Below are 20631 nucleotides of genomic sequence, written 5' to 3'. Positions count from 1 at the left end.
CGCTTGTGGCATCTCCCATTTTTAGGTTGTCCACAATTACTTTGTTCTTATACCAAGCTGGGAAATATTTCTATCTGATTATCAACATTGTAACTTAGGCATAGACATTGTTTTGATTGTTTATGGATAATTCCTTTCATGTGACTTTCCTTATCAGTATTTTATTTTCTATTGTGCGACTTTCCTGACCACAATTGCCATAGCCAGACTGTTGGTGGAGTTATACATATATTTTGATTTGTTAATGGCTGAGATGGACTTTCCATGTAATTCATTACCTTATTAATTCATTCATTTTTCTGCTGGAAACTTTTTTTACTTCCTAGTGATGTAATTTCTTACTGATTTTTTTTCAACCTCATTGGCTTAATGTGGTAGCTAAGCTTAGTGTCTGTTACCTGAATATAATGAGCTACTGACGCATTGAAGGACCATGATTTTTCACTGTTATTATCTAATACACACCAATCCCAATTCTGAATTGCCTTGTCAGTGCTACAGTTGTTGTTGTTTGTCTTTTCAGATTTTTCTGGTTAGGGTTCGCCACAGCGGAACTCCGGTCCACTAATTATTGGCACTAGATTTTTTTATGGTGCCAAGTTGCCAGCCCGACGCCCAACCTTCAGCGAAGGCACACCCATTCATGCATGTCTTTCGGAGGCCACTCGACTGCAGGGAGGACATGCAGACTCCAAACAGAAGGCACTCCAGCCGTGAATCGAACAGGAGAACCTCTTGCTGTGAGGCAACAACGCTACCACTGTACCACTGCGGCTTCTTGTCAGTGCTACAGTAATCACCCTTAATAATTTTTAACAACATGGCAGTGTCACTAACTTTTTAACAAAGGAAAATAGAAAATAACTTCAAGTATCTGGGAGGCGTGGTTGAGGAGAAGGGAAGTCTGAATGAGGACATTAAAGCTAGAATAAGAGGAGCACAGCTAACTGGACAGAGTGTCAAGAGTAGCATGTGACAGAGGAATGCTGAGAAGCAGAATTGTAATGTGTAGAAAACAGTGGTGTGACCAATACTACTGTATGAATTGGAAATCTCAGTAGTGAAGGCAGAGCAATCAGGGAAGCATGAAGTACCTGAGAATGTACACTGTGGGCAGGTAAAAGAAATGAGGACATCAGAGCAGAAGCCAAAGTAGCTCTAGTTCCATAGAAAGTTAACGAGATCAGATTATCATGGTTTGGTCACATGGGCAGGAAAGCAGAAGACAATCTGGTAAAAAAGGTTTGGGGGGGAATCAAAGACATTCAGCAAAGAGAGGGATGAATTGCATAAGAGAAGACCTGCAATAGTCAGGCATGACCATCAAAGAAGGTAGGAGTGTGACATTGAACCAAGAAAGATGATGACAGTTGACACAACACCCCAGCCACATGTAGAAAAATGGAAAAAAGGGGGTGATTATGATTATGATGATGATGATGATGACGATGATGATGAACTGAACCCATTAGTGTTAGATTTATTACCCTGGAGGAAGTGAATGAAGTGGTCTCATTACTATATATCTCAGAATCATACTGTAACTGTCTGGAACTAAAATATGTATAAAAACAGGCAGCATCCAGTGAAGCTGATGTTAAATCACCAAGTAAAGACAAATCCTTTTTTTTCCCATAGTCTAAATACAGATTCATAACTGATGTGATCCAGGGGCTCACTAAAGGTTAATCAGGACTATGAGGCATGAGTCATAGGTGCAAAGTAACTGGTAGGCATCTGTAAAGAGTGAACAGATGTATATTCCTCAGTCTAAAGGTCATTGCAGCGCTAATTATGTTTAAATGTTCATACTAGGTGCAAATGATATATATGTTCTAACAAGAGCTATGTTGTTAGTGTGTTGAATATAAATATACAAATAGAGTTTCATCTCAAAATAGTGAGGAAATTAACTGAATGTAACTATCGTGAGGTAATAAAGTGTATAATTCAGAATGCCATTAAGAGGAGAGAACCAGACAGAAGAAATTACTTTGGATGATGATAAAGGTTATCCCTCTGTAGCCAGTCCAATAAGTCCCAGCATATGTCTTGTGCTTTGCAATCAATTCTTTGACACTATGGCTGGGGAAAGAACACAACTAAAGGCTGAAAGGGTTACTAAACTTGTCTGGATAAAATGATAAATCAGATTAGTCAGAGAATTTGTCAAACTAATAAGTTGGTTATTATGGATATGTCACTAAACATAAGGTGTATTCCAACACCATACAAATGTAAGGCTATCTTTAACCATAGAAATAAAAGTTGGTTTGCCTGCAGGACACCAAGTTAAAATACAAAGATAGATTTGAATCTGGAAATCATGGAAGGATGTAGAGATGTGAACTGCTGCAATTCGACAAAGGGAGGGTAGGGGTACTAATCAACAGCTCTTTAGGTTGGTCTAAGATGAAGGAGTTATTAGAAAAAGATGGGGATGGGCAAGTGTGACAGTAAAAACAGCTAAACAAAAGTTACTAATAATAAATCTTTATAGTCCTGTTGGGGGCTTAACCACTCCAATGCAGGACTTTCATTAAGCACTACATCTATGCATGGAAAGTATGGATGTTGTGTTGATTGCAGGAGAAAAATTAACCCTGTGCTGGATCCTATTATGGACAGAATACCAGTGGACATGACTGGAGTTATTAAAACCACATATGTGGTAAAAGTATAATGGCATACCTAGAGTAATTAGATGGATGGTGAACACTATATCCAACCGACAAGAAGAATTATATGTATATGGTCCCAAAAGCTGGCATAGCTAGTTGGATGGACCTTTGTCTGGTCCTGACCTCTCTGTTTAAGAATATAAGGCAAATCAACATTCTTTCAGCCAGTTTGTCGGAACATTCATTCTAGTGGACACTGAAAGAGATGTTCTACTAGTAATGTGGAGAGTGGATCCTTTAGTATTGAAATCTGGGCGAGCCACGGAAAAGTAAGGACAAGATAATGCCTTATTGGAGAACCCTGCCATTTGGATATGAAATAATAAGTCTTAACTGAGGATATTTTAAAGTCAATATAAGGGGCCTAGCACAGGAGTTGAAAAGGCAAAACAAAGAACTGAGGAGCTGATGACAGTCAAAGAGCCAGAAGGACACGTAATGTTGATGGGAAATGAATATAAAAGAGAAAAGTCCAAAGATGTAAAAAGGTTGAGGGAAATAAATGGAGAGAAAATATTTTGAGAAATTTACATTATCAAATTTCAGGATAAAAATGACAAAGGTATAAAAGTTTTTATTGGACAAAAGGAATTGCTTCACCAAAATGTAAAGCCCCTAGACTTTTTGCTGAAGAGCTGGGGTACAACAGTAACCAACACCAAGCAAATCAATTAGTTTTTTGTGAAGGAAAACGGACAGCAATATATTTTGAGGGAAAGGCAAGGAGAAGAACATATGCTTACTTTCAGCGCTTTAGATATACTGAAGCTTATTGCTGAGGAAACAGAAAAGCTAAGCAGGAAATTGACAAAAGGAGATGTTTCAGCAGCCATAGATGCATTCATTTCAGCAAAGGCAATGGGGTTAGATGTGTTAGTGGCATAATTTTACAAACAATTTAAAAAGGAACTTGTTGCACCACTACTGAAATTTTACATGGATCGTGAGTTTAGAGAAATTACAAAACTGAATAAGTCTTTGCCAAATAATTACGGGCTTATATCCTTACTGCAATTAGATTTAAGAAATTATGCAGGGTCTTAGCAAATAGAATTACTAGTGTACTGCCCTGATTTATCTCACAATAACAAAAGAGTTTCATTAAAAACAGAGTGGGTAGACCTAACCTGGTGTGAATCTGGCTAAATGTACAAAAATGATGCATATTACAAGAACAGTGCTAATTGACTTCGAAAAGGCACTCAGTTTGATAAAATGGCCATTTCTATAGAATATAGTGGAGACTGTGAATTTCCTGCAAAAATTAATTGCACAATGACTGCTGTTATATAGTAATCATAAGGCAGTAGTTGCAGCAAACGGATATTTGTCCAATACAATCAGTCTGACTATGGGTGTGAGGCAAATGAGGCAAATTTTCTCCTGTTCGCTATTCATGTTAGCCATCACATTTTTCATACAGTATTTAAACACTGAAATCCTGCACTTAGGGAAGTATTTATTTGCACGTGGCTTGCAGATGATTGTAAATTGTGGACTGTGGATTGTGGGTCTTGGAGTGCTAATTCAGAGCATCTTACTGATACACCATTAACCACTATAAAAGCATTAGAATATATCTCTGGACTAGTTATCAACAAAGGAAAAACACAAATCTTTCCATTATCCGGCTATGCTAAGTTTATGGTGCAGAGCCTTGGGAGGGGAAGTTAGGGTAAGGGCAGTAACTGCATGCACCTAGGAATTATTATGACAGCTGGTCCAGCACCACTATTAGATGTCAATGTTAAGCCCCCAGGAGAGTTTGAGAGGTAGAGTATAAGGGCAGAAAGGCAAAATATCTCCTTTCCTCACAAGAATACAAATTATAAAGATGTTTACACTTCCAAAAATACTTTTCCTGTCAAGACATCTGCCATATTTGCATAAATCAAACTATGTCAATTAATTCTAACAATTACCCTTAGATTTTATATGGAAGGGAACCCATCTGAGAGTGCAGAGGAAAAGAAAACTTTTCCTACCCAAGAGACGTGGAGGAGAAGGTCTGCCGGATTTCAAGCAGTACTGCAAAGCCGCTGTAAAATGACAATATATTTGAGCTAGGGTATATCCAGACCTGTGTGTGTAAGTTTTGAAAGTAGCTTCCTAAAAGAAGAGTGGAAACAAACTACTGAGTCTCAAGATACAAAAGTATGGGACCCAGGGGTAGGAAAATTGGGTAGAAACACGTGCATGGAAAGAAGATTAGATGAAAGGAAAATACTAGAGTCAGATATGGGGGGGGGGGGTCAATTTTCCAAAGCTCTAATTGACCCATATTTTAGAACTCCAGAGCAATGGTGGGTGGTTGGTTCCTGTTAGATGTACAGGGCATTAACAAAAATTCAACAGTTGATTACAGTATGCTAAAACTAGAAGCATCGAGATTGGGAATTAGATGTTGACAGTATTAACAGATTGGGGACATCTTACAGCCTTTTGGGGAACTGGAAATGGTAGAGGAACAAATGTAGACATAGCCACAAACCAAGAACCAGCACAGGAACAAACAAGCCAGCCACACCAAGTATAAGATAGACCACTTTAATGCACACAGTTAAGCTCTTTCATCAAAGTAGATCCAAAAGACTTCTTCAGAACTAGATAATACAATCCTTTGCAACATTTAAATATCCCTCCCAAAAGTCACATGACCAAACCAACCAAATAAAAATCACATAGTCATTAAATATAAAAAGATTGCAGCTTTAAAACACTTAAAATAGAAATGTTTTCATTAAGCCCAGGAAACATGCATTGAGCTTAAGTTGCCACTTCAATTCTTTAAATTCTAATACATCATTCCAAGGAACCCCCCTAATGTCCCTGGTAACGTGATCAATGGCTACAAACCCAAATTCATAGTTAAGGTTCTCAGATACATGTTTTGCCAAGGCGTTGTTCATAGTACCCTTCCTAATGTTAAGGGAGTGTTCATGAACCTTCCTTAAACTTCCTCTGTGTCTTTCCAACATAAAAACAGTTACAATTTTTACACATGCAAAGTAAACAATGTACTTGGTATTACAGTTAGAATAAAAATGAAGATGAGCAACCATTCCATTTACATAAACCTTGTCAAGTTCAATTAGGTACCTGCAATAGTTGCAAGATCCACATTTGTGGGTACCTTTCCTCCTGACGGAGACAAGGTTGTTGTCCTGAGAGGTTGCTTCCAAAATTTCTTTAAAACATCTCCCTCTTTTATAAACCATTCTCACCCCATCTTTATGCATCCCTTGTAACTCCTTGTATACTGAAAAATGTGCTAATATGTACTCAAGGTTTTGTAAATTTGTGGGCACTCAGGGGTATATGTAGTAATAAAAGATAGATGGGGGGAGTTGTCCACCACTGCATTAGTCTCAATGGCAGAAAAATGAGTGCTGATCCCTCGGTCAAATAGTAATGGAGTATAAAAGCCCCTAGCTCTTTTGTTTTGTATCTCAGAATAGACTGCCTCCACAAGAGCCCTAGGATACCCTCTAGATAAAAACATATCAGTAAGTGTGTTAGCTTCCCTTAAAAAAGTGGCATCCTCCGAGGTCATTCAGGTAAGGTGAAGAAACTGAGCCTTTACCAAGCCTCTCTTCTGGTGTACCGGGTGGCAGCTATCAAAGTGTAAGTAACAGTTTGTAAAAGTAGACTTTCTGTAGATTTGACTTACAAATCTCTTCCTAACAGTGTCCTTAAAAAGATGGACATCCAAATAACTAATGTCATTTTTACACCAGGTGGCACTAAACTTCAAAAAATGTAGTAGTTTGATTGAGGTATTCAATAAAATGTTCTAGTTCAACCTCAGATTCCTTCCAAAAAATAATGATGTCTTCCAGAAACCTGAGGTAAAAACTCCAAGGGGGAGAAGACCCAAAAGAATTTAAAATATACTTAGTCTCCCAAACTAACATAACAATGTTGGTGAAAATTGGGGCACAAGCAGCCCCCATTGCCACCCCTTTTCTTTGAGGATAGTATTGTTCTTCAATGTACACAAAGTTATTTTTTAAAGAAGGTTCCATCATCAAATCCAAAGTGTTGATCTCATTGTTACAAAAAGTTCACCTTTTCACCAAAAATTCGTGAAACCAATCAAGCCCTATCTCATGGGGAATAACGAACAAATTGTTGACATCACTGGTACAGAAAATCAAATTTTCATCATAACAAACCTCAGACACTTTACTTAAAAATCCCAAGGATCCCTATAGATGTGAGAATGTCCCTCCAAAACATTTTTTAGTTTAACATCAACATACCTCACCAAAGGATGAGTTTTGGACCTAGAGACATTGATAGTAGGTCTTAAAGGAGGGTCACACATATCTTTATGGATCTTGGGTAGTCCAAATATAGAAAGAACAACAGGAAATTTAACCACAAGCAGGGACCACAGGCCATAGTCAATCTGGCCCTGCTCTAACATATCCTGAAGTAACCAATCTGTTCTAGAATAAGCAATATTGACCATGTTTAGTGAGGTCTCCTCGTAGAAATTACTGTCACTTAAATGCAAAAACATTTTATTGAGGTAGTCCTTCACATTCATAACTATGACCCCCTCCCTTGTCAGGTTTCATAACCTGAATGGTTTTATTAGAACAAAGTTGTTTCAAGAGTTCATTTTCCGCCCCTGTGACGTTACTAAACATTTTAGTATGAACCCTAGACAGCAGGTTCCTAAAATCGAACTCACACAATTTCTCAAAAGCTAGTAAGGGCAAGGAAAGGGGAGGGTTAAACAGACTACTCCTTCTAAATGCTTGACCCACATTAAGTCCTTCAGTGTCGTTGAATAAAAGCTTAAAGTTCAGTTTTCACACGAATAATTTTAAGTCAATAATGAGGCTCTCAATTTTACTGTGGGTAGTAGGCACAAAGTTAAAGCCTCTACAAAGTAAATCAGCCATGGCCATTTCAAAGTTAGTACTAGAATAGTTACAAATGGTAAAGTCACCTCACGAGTTTTGAATAGTGTCCACAACACCAGGATTTACAAAACAGGTTTCACTTACATTTCCAAAATCGTGTAAGCTAGGATCTAGTTCCTGTTCGTTTTGTTCCAACACTGGTAATAACGAGTCCCATTCTGGTTGTATTCTCCCCCACCTGGAGCCCTGCTGATATTTCTGTCTGTTCTTGATCCTCTCCAATCGTCTGGGAGGATCCAGGCCTAAAGGGGCTGGCCCTTCAACTTCTACATCATCGTCATGATGATTGGAGGTGGAAGGTGTTTCCTGAGGTGAAACCAAATTACGGGGAGGTTTGGGGTAAGCCAAACCATTACGGTAGTCCAAACGATCACGTTCGAATTTCCTTTCCTTCCTCCCCTGTACCTCCAAAATAATCTTGTCAGTGCTGGAAAAAATATTGATATAGTTTTCCCGGTGTTGATCAAATAACAAGGCACTTTGAGTTGCCTTCTCAAGTTCCATTGCTTCTTGCAGTAACCCATCAATGGTTTTCTGATTATACTTAATAATTATACTTAATAAGGACCTCCAGGAGTTCACAACCCTGGTGGTCGAACAAATGAATCAATTCCATACGTAAGAGAGAATTAGGTATCAAACCATTGGGATAGTTCCAATGTCGAAGACCCTTCGGTATTCTCTTTACTTTAATGCTTTCTTTAAAATATTCATTTTCCACTTGCAATTTTCTGATTTTTAACATTTTGTCCTTTAATAAGTTCAAAGACTCACGTAGAGAACAATTCTGATTCAAAACAAAGTTCTGTGGTTGAGCAGGAGGGATAGAATCAGTAACAGACCTAGGACAAGTGCCTGAATTAAAACGCACTGCCAAATCAGTCACTTGTTGAGTGAGTTGTTGCACCAACTGATTCAAAAGCCCGACTTGTCCAATAAGGGCTTCCAGTCCATTAGGTCCCGGGGTGTTAGCTGCAACTCCAGGTACAGGAACAACTGTAGACATAGTCACAAACCAAGAACCAACACAGGAACAAACGAGCCAGCTACACCAAGGATAAGATAGACCAGTTTAATGCATACAGTTAAGCGCTTTCGTCAAAGTAGACTCAAAAGACTTCTTCAGAACTAAATAACACAATGCTTTACAACATTTAAATATCCCTCCCAAAAGTCACATGACCAAACCAACCAATAAAAATCACATAGTCATTAAATATAAAAAGAACTGGAAATGGTCCTTAATGATCCAATGAAAGATAATTTCAAATTTGCATCTATATCTTGGGATAGGTATAATGGGGGGGGGCTGAAAATAAGTCACTTCAATAATGACCAAGATTATATGCAGAATAATTGTATAGATGAAGTTACTGATAAATGTAACAATATAGTGCATTTTACAACCAATTCAGAGGCTTGGAACAAAATGTTAACCTTCTATTAGAATGCAAGTCGCCCAGCCATGTCGCAATGTGCTGTGTTCAAACTCATCCATTCCTGATGGCAGTCCCCATTAACACTTTTCAAAAGAGGGTGGGCTACCTAATCTGTCTGCTGGTGCTGCCATGCTATAGATGCTTGTCTTTATACTAGGCAAATGTGGGATATGGTCATTGAGGCTGTTAACTGGGTAATTAGAAGCCATTATCAGACAGAGATGAAATATGTTTTTGGCTGTTGGTGTTAACTCCCCTTTGTAATGAGATTGATAGAAATACAGTAATATGGATTAGGATTGTTTGTCTGTTTGTCTTTCATTAGTTTAATTATTTAAATTGTGGAAAAGAAACACCCATAACATGACAAACCCAATTTACACAGACTGTCACTAGTAATATAGAAAAAAAAACATGGTCAGGGCACTGAATCCATCCATCCATCCATCCATCCATCCATCCATCCATCCATCCATCCATCCATCCATCAATCCATTCACAACCCCTTTTTCCACATTTTTTTTTCACATGGGGTCAGTCTGTGTGACTTCAACAGTGGCAATCATCTAGAGCCAAGGTGATATATTTAAAAGCTGTGCATAACCCCACTTTTCTTTACTTTAATTAAATTGGAACCTATAGAGGCTATAAAATCACCCTGGATGTTACTGAGCATGAAACAATGTGATATATTAAAGGAAAACTGTGGTAACATTTTCTGGAACTAACAAAAGTGGCAAATAAGTCCTTTGATTGCAAGGCTAGCCACTCAAAGGTGTATAAATATGGCTCTAGATGATCTGGTTGTCACCAAAATGGGCACGGGTATTTGCCGGTCATACGTGGATTGAGGACTTGGCCTACTCTAACCTACACCAGGAGCCAATACTAATGGTGGGAGGGATGTATGTGCCCCTATTGGCCAGTGTGTGCCTAGCAGAAAGTGCAGCACTCCTGGGTCAATAAGCTACTGGCTAGCCGGCATTCAGATGCCTAGCTTGGCTTACCTGGGATAGCTCAGTTGAGTAAAAGCTGGATGTAAAACCAATCACACTGCCAAACCTGAACTAAGAATTGACACACTCAGTGCAGTTTCACTGACAGAATGAAGCTTAAAAGTGGATGACATGATGGTAAGAGGAAGCTGAACAGTCTATGTATCCAGCAGACAAGGTGGAAAGGTGGTGCAGCAAAGCCACTTTGCTTGGGTCCACAGTCTACTAGTCAGGAGTAGAGCAAACTAGAAATGGTGTGGGAATTGTAGTGAGGGAGAGGCTTCAGAAGCCAGTGAGGGATGTCATCAGAATTGGTGACAGACTCTTAGTGTAATGATAGGGCAGTATTAATAATCTCAGCCTATGCCCCACATCAGGGATATGACAGTGAGGAAAAGTGTGCATTCAAACAGCAGTTGCAGGACCTACTAGAGAAAGCAGGACAACTGGAATTGGTGTTGGTAATGGGTGACCTGAATGCACATATCAGGACAGACAAAACAGGATATGAGGACTGCTTGGGTCCACATGGATGGGACAACAGGAATAAAGAAGGAGAGGTTATTGTAGACTTCTCTCTGGCAAATGGCTTGATGGTAGCCAACACATGGTTTTAGAAACAGAGACAGTTACAAGATCATATACAAAAGTGGCCAACATGGAACTCAGGTTGACTTCCTCCTAGTAAGGAAAGGATAACGGGATAGAATCAGTGATTGCAAAGTCATCCCCAGTGGAACAATTGGCCCACAGCATTAGCCACTGGTTGACACAGACAGCAGTGGTCAGAGAATGCTCTACGGTCAACAAAGACCAGGCTGAATACCTGGAAGTTGGCTGGAGAGAAAGTACAACAGTTCAGGGAATTACTTATGGCTGTATCATCTCAAGAAGAAGAGAAAATAGGTGGAGTTGAAGAAGAATGGCAACTCCACAAAACAGAACATGTAAGGGCTACAAAAACAGGTATGGAAACAGGGTACATAAGGAAAGCTTATGGTGGAATGCAGAAGTCCAGGAAGTCATCAAAAGAAAGAAGGTGAGCTAGAAAAGACAGACCAGGCTAGAAAGGAATACTGGGTGGCTAGCAAATAGGCTAAGGGAGGACTTGCAATAGCAATGAACAAGGCATCAGAGACACTCTACCAACTTCTGGAAAGTGAGTCGATTGATGGTATAAAGAAACTATATCAGGTTGCAAGGCAAAGACAGAAACATAAAGAAGATAGTCAGACACCCTTCATAAAAGATATCAGCAACAACTGACTCACCAGTCCACACGACATCGAAGGCAGATGGAAAGAGTACTTCCAGGAGCTTCTGAATGAAGAAAACCCCACAGAAGCTGTACCATCCCAGACACAGCCCACAGTAAGATAAGAGGAGGAGCTCACGCTAGAAGAAATAAAAACAGTATGAAGGAATATGAAGTCAGGGAAGCAGCAGGCTCAAATGAGGTCAGAGCAGATATGATCAAAGTACTGGGTGAGATAGGGGAGAAATGGGTCCTGAGGGTGCTTGTAGTTGTATGGAGAGAAAGACGTATCCCAGATGACTGGAGAGTAAGCATACTAGTGCCAGTTTTCAAGAATAAAGGGGGATTCACAACTTTGGGCAGTACAGAAGTATCAGACTCCTGTCACACCTTTGGAGAGGGTGATTAATAAATGAATATGCAGAGCAGTAGAAAGTAAGAGGAGAGATGAGCAGTTCAGATTCAGATCAGGATGCAGCACAATTGACCCGATATTTGCAGTGAGACAGATAGTTGAGAAAAAGCTGGAGATGAAAAAAGACTCCAACTGGGCATTCCTAAGCTTGGATAAAGCATAGAAAAAGATCCCAAGAAAGCTGATTTGGGTAGTCCTACAGTGGTTCGAAGTCCCAGGAACATTAGCAGAATTAGTGCAAGCTGGCTGCAACCAAAGCACAAATCAGAGGATTGTTTATCAAAAAAGCAGCATACTATAAAAAAATACAACTGAAAGAGGAGCATATACTGAAAGGGAAAATAGAGCATCTTGAAAAAGAACTAATAAATAACCCTAAGAACCAAACAGAAGCAGAACTTTTAAAACTGCAAAGGGATCTATATATGTTAGAAACCAGGAACCTATCTTTCTATGAAGCCAGAATGTTAGCCACTTACGCAGAAGAAGCTCAAATACCATCTAGAGCTCTGGCCAGAATTATCTGCCAACACAAAAATGCCTCCAATATATCAGAAATAAACTACAGAGACAAAATCTACACAAAAAATGAAGACATTATTTAAACATTTGAACAAATATACTCTCAAATATATGGAGCACAAATACTACAAACCTCAAAGGAAGATAGAACTCTTTTTCTTCAAAAACTGAAATTCCCTAAACTCAGTTTAGACCAACAAAAAAAAATAACTGAGCCGATATCCATCAGTGAAATTATTACAGCAATCAAACACTTAAAAATGCATAAGGATCCGGGTCCGGATGGACTCACATCAGAAATTTACAAAGCATTTTCCCCTTGATAGCCAAACTACTATACTATACACTGAATTACATAATAAACTATAAAATAAATGATATCCACTTTAATGCCTCTAAAACTATATTTATATTAAAAGAACACACAGACCCCAAAAACCCCGACAGCTACAGACCCATCTCCCTCTTAAATATAGATACTAAAATATTTACTTCTATACTTGCAAACAGAATGAAAAATCTGATAGAAAAAATCCTCTCCCCAGAACAATCTGGTTTTACACCACATAGACAGACTACTGACAATACATTAACATTAAATGCACTAATATCCTACACTAACCGATACAATATCAACATCTACACAATGGTAGTGGATGCCCACAAGGCATTTGATAGGGTTAATCTAGAATTCTTACTCCAAACACTACCATACTTTAATATACCCAATAACGTCATTCAGATCATCCAAACTCTCTATAGCAACCCATACACATCTCTGTATATAAATAAAACTTGGTCAAATAGGATCCTAATAAAAAATGGAACAAGACAAGGATGCCCACTATCACCCTTCCTGTTTAACCTATACCTAGAACCACTCTTTCTATACATTAAACAAAATACATATCACAATCCTCCATCAATACACAACTTTAAAATATACCTCACTGCATATGCAGATGATCTGAACATATACTGCACTACACCAAATTCAGATATAAACAAAATAATAGCTGCAATTGAACATTTCTCGACTATGTCTAACTACAAACTAAACCTTAATAAAACTAATATTTTCCCCCTAAAAACACCCAAACTCATCTCACTAATACCATTGTTAAACACAATAAAAATTAAAGAAGAAACTAAATACCTGGGAATCACCTTTTTCCAGAGTAACAAAGACTTCTACCAACTTGGCCAAAGTATCAATAATCAAAATGAACATTTTACCTAGATTAATGTATATATTCATGACATCACAGACAACAATACATAATAAATTCTTCAAACAAATTCATACCTTCCTAGCAAAATTTATATGGGAACCCAAAAAAAACAGAATCTCCTATCCAAAATTAACACTCCCCAAAAGCAAAGGAGGACTAAATCTACCAGATTTTAAAATGTACTACTCGATCATTAACACTAACAGAATATTGAGAATAGCTGAACATAACCCGTCAATGGAGAATTGGTCTCCTCTCTGGGTGACAATATATTATAGATATATTAAAGCTCTAGGTTTCAATCCCAAAGCACTTCCATTCCTGAAGCAGAAAGAAATACAAACTTATAACATTATAGAGCCCTTAAAACATTCTATCAACCTAGTGCAAAAACTCTTTCAATTCTTGAACCTTAGACATGCCATGACAATACTGCAACCCCTTCATAAAACCCAAATTTAAAAATAAACAATAAGATGCTGGACTTAGTCCCTTTTCCCAGACTAAAAGATAAAACAATCCAAGATATCTATCCCTACCTTAACTGTTCAATACAAGAAATGAGGACCAATTTAAACCTCCCTAAATCACACATAATAATCCTAAGACAAATCAAAGAACTGTGTTCCAGTTATCTCCAAAATATTACTATGACCAATAGTGACATAGAAACTTGTAGCAGGCTTTGGAAAACTATTATCACAACAAAGAAAACTATTACCAATTCATATAAAATGATAAATGAAATCAAACACCAGAAGGACCTCCTCTTCTCTAACTACTGGAGAAAAATTAAACCATCCATAGATGATCAGCAAATAAGCCAGGCAATCAATTTAACACTGAAGATTCTACCCCTCAAAAAGTTAGCATACATTCAGCTCATGATCAGTAATAATGCTTATTTTACACCTGCAAACCTACACAAATTTAACACATCAAAATCACCTTTCTGCCCACACTGTAAGGACCAGATAGCTGACTTAATCCATGTATTTTGGAGCTGGAAATGTGTCTATAAACTCTGGAATTCTCTCAAGGTACAATTACAAAAAACGGCTTATCAAACATCAACATTAACTTGGGAATTCACTCTGTTACACATTCTCCCACCCAACATCCCAAGAAAACAAGCAAATACACTTTTAACAATTTTCCTACTAATGAAACTGTATATAGCTTTTAAATGGCTAGATACAATAAATATCTCTTGGGAGGGTTTTAAACAAGTAGTTATACAACACCTTTTAGCTCATAAAATAGTAATAGATAAAAGAAACAAAAACATGAAATCTAGAGAAATTTGGGAACAAACCTTTAACATCATATTAGCATAATTCATCACACAGCAACTTAGAAATACACTATAATGGAACCAAAGAACACATACAAGTTCAGATATTAAATAATAACTTGGATATTACGAATGTAAATACTGTCTATATAACTGTGGAATTAACAATGAAAGCATCTATGTACATAGTGTAAATAGATATGTTGTATGACCTATATCCTGTGGTATTTGACATCAATATATAACATATGTATATGTGTGTATGAGTATGTATGTATATATGTGTGTATGTATGTATGTATGTATATATATATATATATATATATATATATATATATATATATATATATGCACATGGTCATGTTGTAAGATGGTTTTTATTTGTGACATTTATTAATGTAAAAATAAAAATAAAAATTATTAAAAAAAAAAAAAAAAAAAAAAAAAGAATTAGTGCAAGCTACGTATAAGGACCTAATGACTCAAGTATGAACACTGTTAGATCTTGCAGAGGGGTTCCCAGTGGGAGTGGCTGTGCATCAGGGTTCAGCCCTGAGCACACTGTTGTTCATTCTAGTGATGGACTTAATTAGCAAACAGGTCAGAGGGGACGGATCAACAACATTTCTGTATGCAGACAATGAGGCATTACAGGTAAACTCTGAGCAAGAACTATAGTAAAGAGTAGATGAATGGAATACAGACTTGATGGCACATGGGATCTAACTAAGCACAGAAATGACAGTGGTAATGGTAGCAAACTGGGGAAATCAGAAGAAACTTAGACTTGAGATAGAGGGGAAAATAGTGGAACATGTTAACAAATATCTGGGAGGGGTGGTTGAGGAGAAGGGAAGTCTGAATGAGAAGGTCAAAGCAAGAATCAGAAGGTCTGCAGCCAACTGGAAGAGAGGGTCAGCGATAATGTATGGCAAAAGAATGCCAATGAAACTGAAAAGTACAGTGTATAAAACAGTAGTGGAACCACTACTACTGTATGGTGTAGAAACCTGAGCAGTAAAGGCAGAGCAGTTTAGGAAGCTAGAGGTGATGGAGATAAAGTGCCTAAGAAGGGTGGTAGGATGCACACTGTGGGACAGGTGAAGAAACAAGGACATAAGAGCAGAAGCCAAAGTAGCTCCAGTTGCAGAAAAGATCAAAGAGAACAGATTATGGTGGTTCAGGCACAGGCGGGTATGACCCTAGCCCTGAATAGCATCCTGCCAATGCCCAGAGTGATACCGCAGTATCTGTCTGCCTGGGATGACATGGTCAACAGACCATGATGCTTTGCCAGAGATGGCCTGCTCCTGTCACCCCTGGGATTCTGGATACTGGCTAAGGCTTTTGCCTGCCCTATAGTACATTTTTTAGGCAAGGCTCAAATGACAAATTCACCACTGTGACAGGTACAGGCAAGCAAAAACTGAGGTTAATGCTACTCAATGTTAGATGTCTAAATCTCAAAATGCACTCCCTTGAGGCACTCCTTAAAATGGAGACCATCGATATCTGTGCAGTGACGGAGACTTGGTTCAAGGCTCCAGAGAGCACCCCTGCATTACCAGGGTATAACTCATACCATACTTTTCAGCTATCTAACCTGGACCAGAACACCAAAGGCAGCGGTGTGTCCATATTCATTAAGGATTTCCACACCTCCAGGCTGGTTGCTCAGCATAATACATCCGAAGTTATCCAAGTGCAACTAACTCTGGGCAAAACTGCAATCCAAATTGTAGCTTGCTACAGATCCCCCATCATGCCCCAGGATTCCCACTCCTCTTTTCTTGATATACTGGAAAATATTAGGGTGCAAGTCAAACACCCTAATAATGGGCGATTTCAACTACCCCACCATTAACTGGGAAAACTACTCATGTACCAACTCCTTCACTCAACGCTTTCTGGAATTCATAAATTCCAATGCCCTGGATCAACTTATCCACACCCCCACCAGGGGAAATAATATCCTAGATCTAGTCATTACCAACATGAGTGACCGGTGCTCTACTCCTGAAGTCAACTCCTTGTTTGTCAGATCCGACCATAAGCTAATCACCCTAGATATCCACATCCCGCCCCCACCCCCCCATTAAGGAAACCACGGTAAAAAAAATTCTCCAAAGCTAACTTCATGCTTCTTAAGACAGAAGTGGTTAACTTCATGACACCCATGCAGATGGACAATACAGTTATGACTGCTGAATCCTACACAAATGCACTCTATAAGCACTTACACGTGTGCATGAGTTGTGCTATCCCAAATAGAACCAAGATGCTATCCTCCAGAAAAAGGAAGCCAACCTGGTGGTCCCCTGCAATAAACAAACTCTACAACAGAAGGAAGAAACTGTTGCAAAAGAGAGTAAAATCCCATGAGTGGAGGAGCTCCCTGGTCAGCCTCAGTAAGAAGCTGAGATCCCTTATAAGATCCTCCAAAGTTAGCTACAAAAACAAAATCGCCACTGATTCTAGGGACAACCACAAAGTATTCTATAGTTATGTCAAGAATCTCAATGGCAACACCCAGATCTGCTCTGAGTTACAGCACAACAGCATGAAAATTACAGAACCAACTGATATTGGCAAGGTCCTGACAGATAGGTTCACTGCTAACTTTACCCCCCCTCTCGCCCTCTAAAGGACCCATATCTATACAGGAAGAATGCAGAGTCCCTGTAATCACAACTACGCAGGTAAAAGCTGCACTCTCTAAAGCCAAAAACACAGCATCCATGGGACCGGACAACATCCCAGGCTGCGTTTTACATGAACTTCAGAATTAACTGTCTCCCCACCTAAGCACCATGTTCAATCATAACCTCACGTCAAGCTTTGTGCCCACTGAATGGCACACAGCAACAGTTATCCCACTCCACAAAGGGTGAGCCACCACTGATCCCGGGAACTATCACCCTATTAGCCTGATGAGCCTGGTCTGTAAGGCCATGGAGCATATCATCATGGAACACATAAACAAAGACATTGGTAACCTCCAAACTCTGGACCCCACCCAGTTCGGGTTTGTGAAAGGCAGATCATGCCTCCTGAACCTGATCAACTTCTTTGAGGCAGTCACCAAAGCTATAGACGGAGGGTAAGGTGATTCACACAGCCTATCTTGACTTCGCCAAGGCTTTCAACACCATCTCCCATTCTGGAATTATAGCTAAACTCACTAAACTATGTATAAATCCCTACATCACAACATGGGTTGCCAACTGGCTTACTGACAGACCCCACACTGTAAAAGTTGCAGACTCCAAATCTGACTTCAAACCAGTGACAAGTGGAGGACCACAGGGTTCAGTCCTGGCACCTCTCCTGTTTGGTATCTACTTCCTGAAGTACAAGCTAACAGAGAAGGCATTTAGTTAACAAAGTTCACAGATGACTGCAAACTAGGAGCCATAGTCAAGTCCCCAAATGATGTGGACATCCTACAGAAGGGCCTCACTGACACAGATGCCTGGTAACAGAGCCATGGCCTCAAGCTCAATGCCAAAAAGTGCATTGTCATCCCCTTTGGTAAAAACTCTGTACCCATGAACTACCACATAGATGGCAGTCTACTTAATGCTGAATGTGTGATAAGAGACCTTGGGACCCAGGTGGACAGTAGTCTCTCCTTTTATAATCACATTGCCACAGTAGTCAGGAAATCCTTCTACATGGCACACCTCATCACAAAAAGGTTCTCATCCAGGAAAAAAGAGGCCATTGTTCCCTTCTACTCAACACTCATTAGATCCATTATAGAGTACAATGCCCCTTTTGAAATGTACCTCACAAGACATCTGCAGCAGCTGGAAAGGCCACAGAAGTACCTCACAAAGAGGATTACTGGCCTCAAACAGATGCCCTACAATTGCCATCTCAAATAACTCCAGCTTTACTCCGTAGCATATCGCCTACTCCGAGGTGATCTCTGCCTAACATATAAAGCTATTTCAAACCCAGAGCTGTTGGGCATGCTACACCTAAAGAAAACCCAATCCCTCCAAGCTACACCCTCTAGGGACCTAAACCTTGTCATCACAATAAACAGGACATGCTGGAGGGATAGATTCCTGTCCCAGAGACTTCCCATACTCTGGAACAAGCTACCCATCTATGTCAAGCAAAGTTCCTCATTAGCAAAAATCTTAATGAGTGGATGGGAAATAGGAAATACACCCCGGGGATCACTTCTGTGGCTTTGCTTGATAGGGGCACAGGAAAATAACTTTCTTGGGTGGTGTAAGCCAGGGAACCTTTTTGGCTAGGCTTACTTAGGCCCTTGGGCCAATAGCCTAGTACCTACCTATGAACCTACCTATGAAGCTATGTGCAAAAAGACAGAAGACAACCTGGTGAAGAAGATTTGAGACAGACATGAAGAAGGCAAGAGGAAATGAAGGCATCTAGCAAAGAAGTGGATGGATTGTGTGAGAGAAGACCTGTGAAAGTCAGGCACAATTGTCAAAGAAGGTAGAAGAGTGGCATTGAATAGGGAAAGATAGTAACAGGTGACATGATCTTGTCTAATATAAGAATGTATTGAGGTACTATACTTGCATAAATGGTTTATGTGAAATATTTGGTATGACGTAACTTCAGAGGTCTAAATATATTAGATAGAAAATGTTGCAAATATGTTTAAGATCAGTGGAGGACAGGGTTGTATTATGCTGTGGTTACGAGGAACATGGATTAGAAGACCATTCTCACCCGAGTGACTACTATGTGCTCAATATACATAGATATGATGTATTTGCTAATATGACACCTGGTGTTATTTGTTAAAGTTATATTTGAATATAAGTAAAGACATATTTTGAAAGAAAAATAAGACGAACTACAATGCTGTAGCTGCATTTTCTTTCATTTGATCACTTTTAAGGGCAGCAGGGGTACACAAGTTGAAAATGGCTATTTTGGGTGGTGGAAGAAAGTATGTGTATGGCAGCAACTGTTAACTTAGGTTGTGAGTACATCTATGTTAGGGCTTGTTTGAAGCAGGCTGAAGTATATTTCAGAGGGGACAGTTTATATATGTAAAACCAAATGATTGCTGAGCTGGCATGTCTGTGTGTGTGTGTGTGTGTGTGTGTGTGTGTGTGTGTGTGTGTGTGTATGCATGCACGAGTTTTGGAATGTGAGTGGATTTACATGAAGGGGTACCTTTACTACTTGATACATGGGCTGCTAGAAAGAACACAATTTGAATGTACAGTGATAATTGGCATGGTTTACTCTGTAAAATATAACCTGAGGTAGTCATGGGTCCCTAGAGAATTTATATTGTGTATTGCACACATGCATTATGGGATACGTGTTTAAAGTGACAGAATATAGAAGGAGCTGCACAGGGTGCACAGAGTGGCCTTGCTATGTCATACTTCTACTGTAACTCAAATGAATCGGTCAGCACATGTGCAGGCCGCTGCTTTAACATCTATAAAGTACATGTGATTTCATGCCTTAATGTGTGATTTTGTTTTCTACAGGGCCAAGGCATGTCTGGTTATAATTACACTCTATCACAGAGAGATTTACCAGCATCAAATGGAATCATTCACTTGTCAAGTGGACCTAGATTAGTAATGACTTCTGATGGACTGGGAAACTCACAGGTATACTTATGTTTTATATCTAAAAAGTTCAGCAGTTGTATAAAATTGTTAATGGAAAGCATTGGATAGAAGCAGTCCAGTTGTTTTGCCACTCACCTCTGTACCATTGCTACTGGCCATGAAACAAATATTAATGTGTGCACATTACATTTTCAACCATTTAACATATTGTTTTTCTTTAGTGAATACTGTGTGTTTGTGTTTATTTGTTTGTGTGTGTAAACTTATAGCCTTGAAGGTTTTTTA

The 20631-nt window shown here is 39.1% G+C and overlaps 1 protein-coding gene across 1 annotated transcript in view; it reads left to right on the top strand.

Annotated features, from left to right (window-relative positions):
• The window catches only part of STAB1 (stabilin 1), a 2761215-nt gene that overhangs the window by 452650 nt on the left and 2287934 nt on the right, over positions 1–20631 (top strand). The window contains exon 13 of the mRNA XM_044078505.1: positions 20260–20385. Within this exon, the coding sequence (XP_043934440.1) occupies positions 20260–20385 (126 nt within the window). The remainder of the gene's footprint in view (positions 1–20259; positions 20386–20631) is intronic.

This window comes from Protopterus annectens, chromosome 7.part1 (genome assembly GCF_019279795.1).
Source record: "Protopterus annectens isolate FY-2018-M chromosome 7.part1, PAN1.0, whole genome shotgun sequence".
NCBI classification, from domain to species: Eukaryota; Metazoa; Chordata; order Ceratodontiformes; family Protopteridae; genus Protopterus; species Protopterus annectens.
This window is presented reverse-complemented; position numbering and strand designations above follow the sequence as displayed.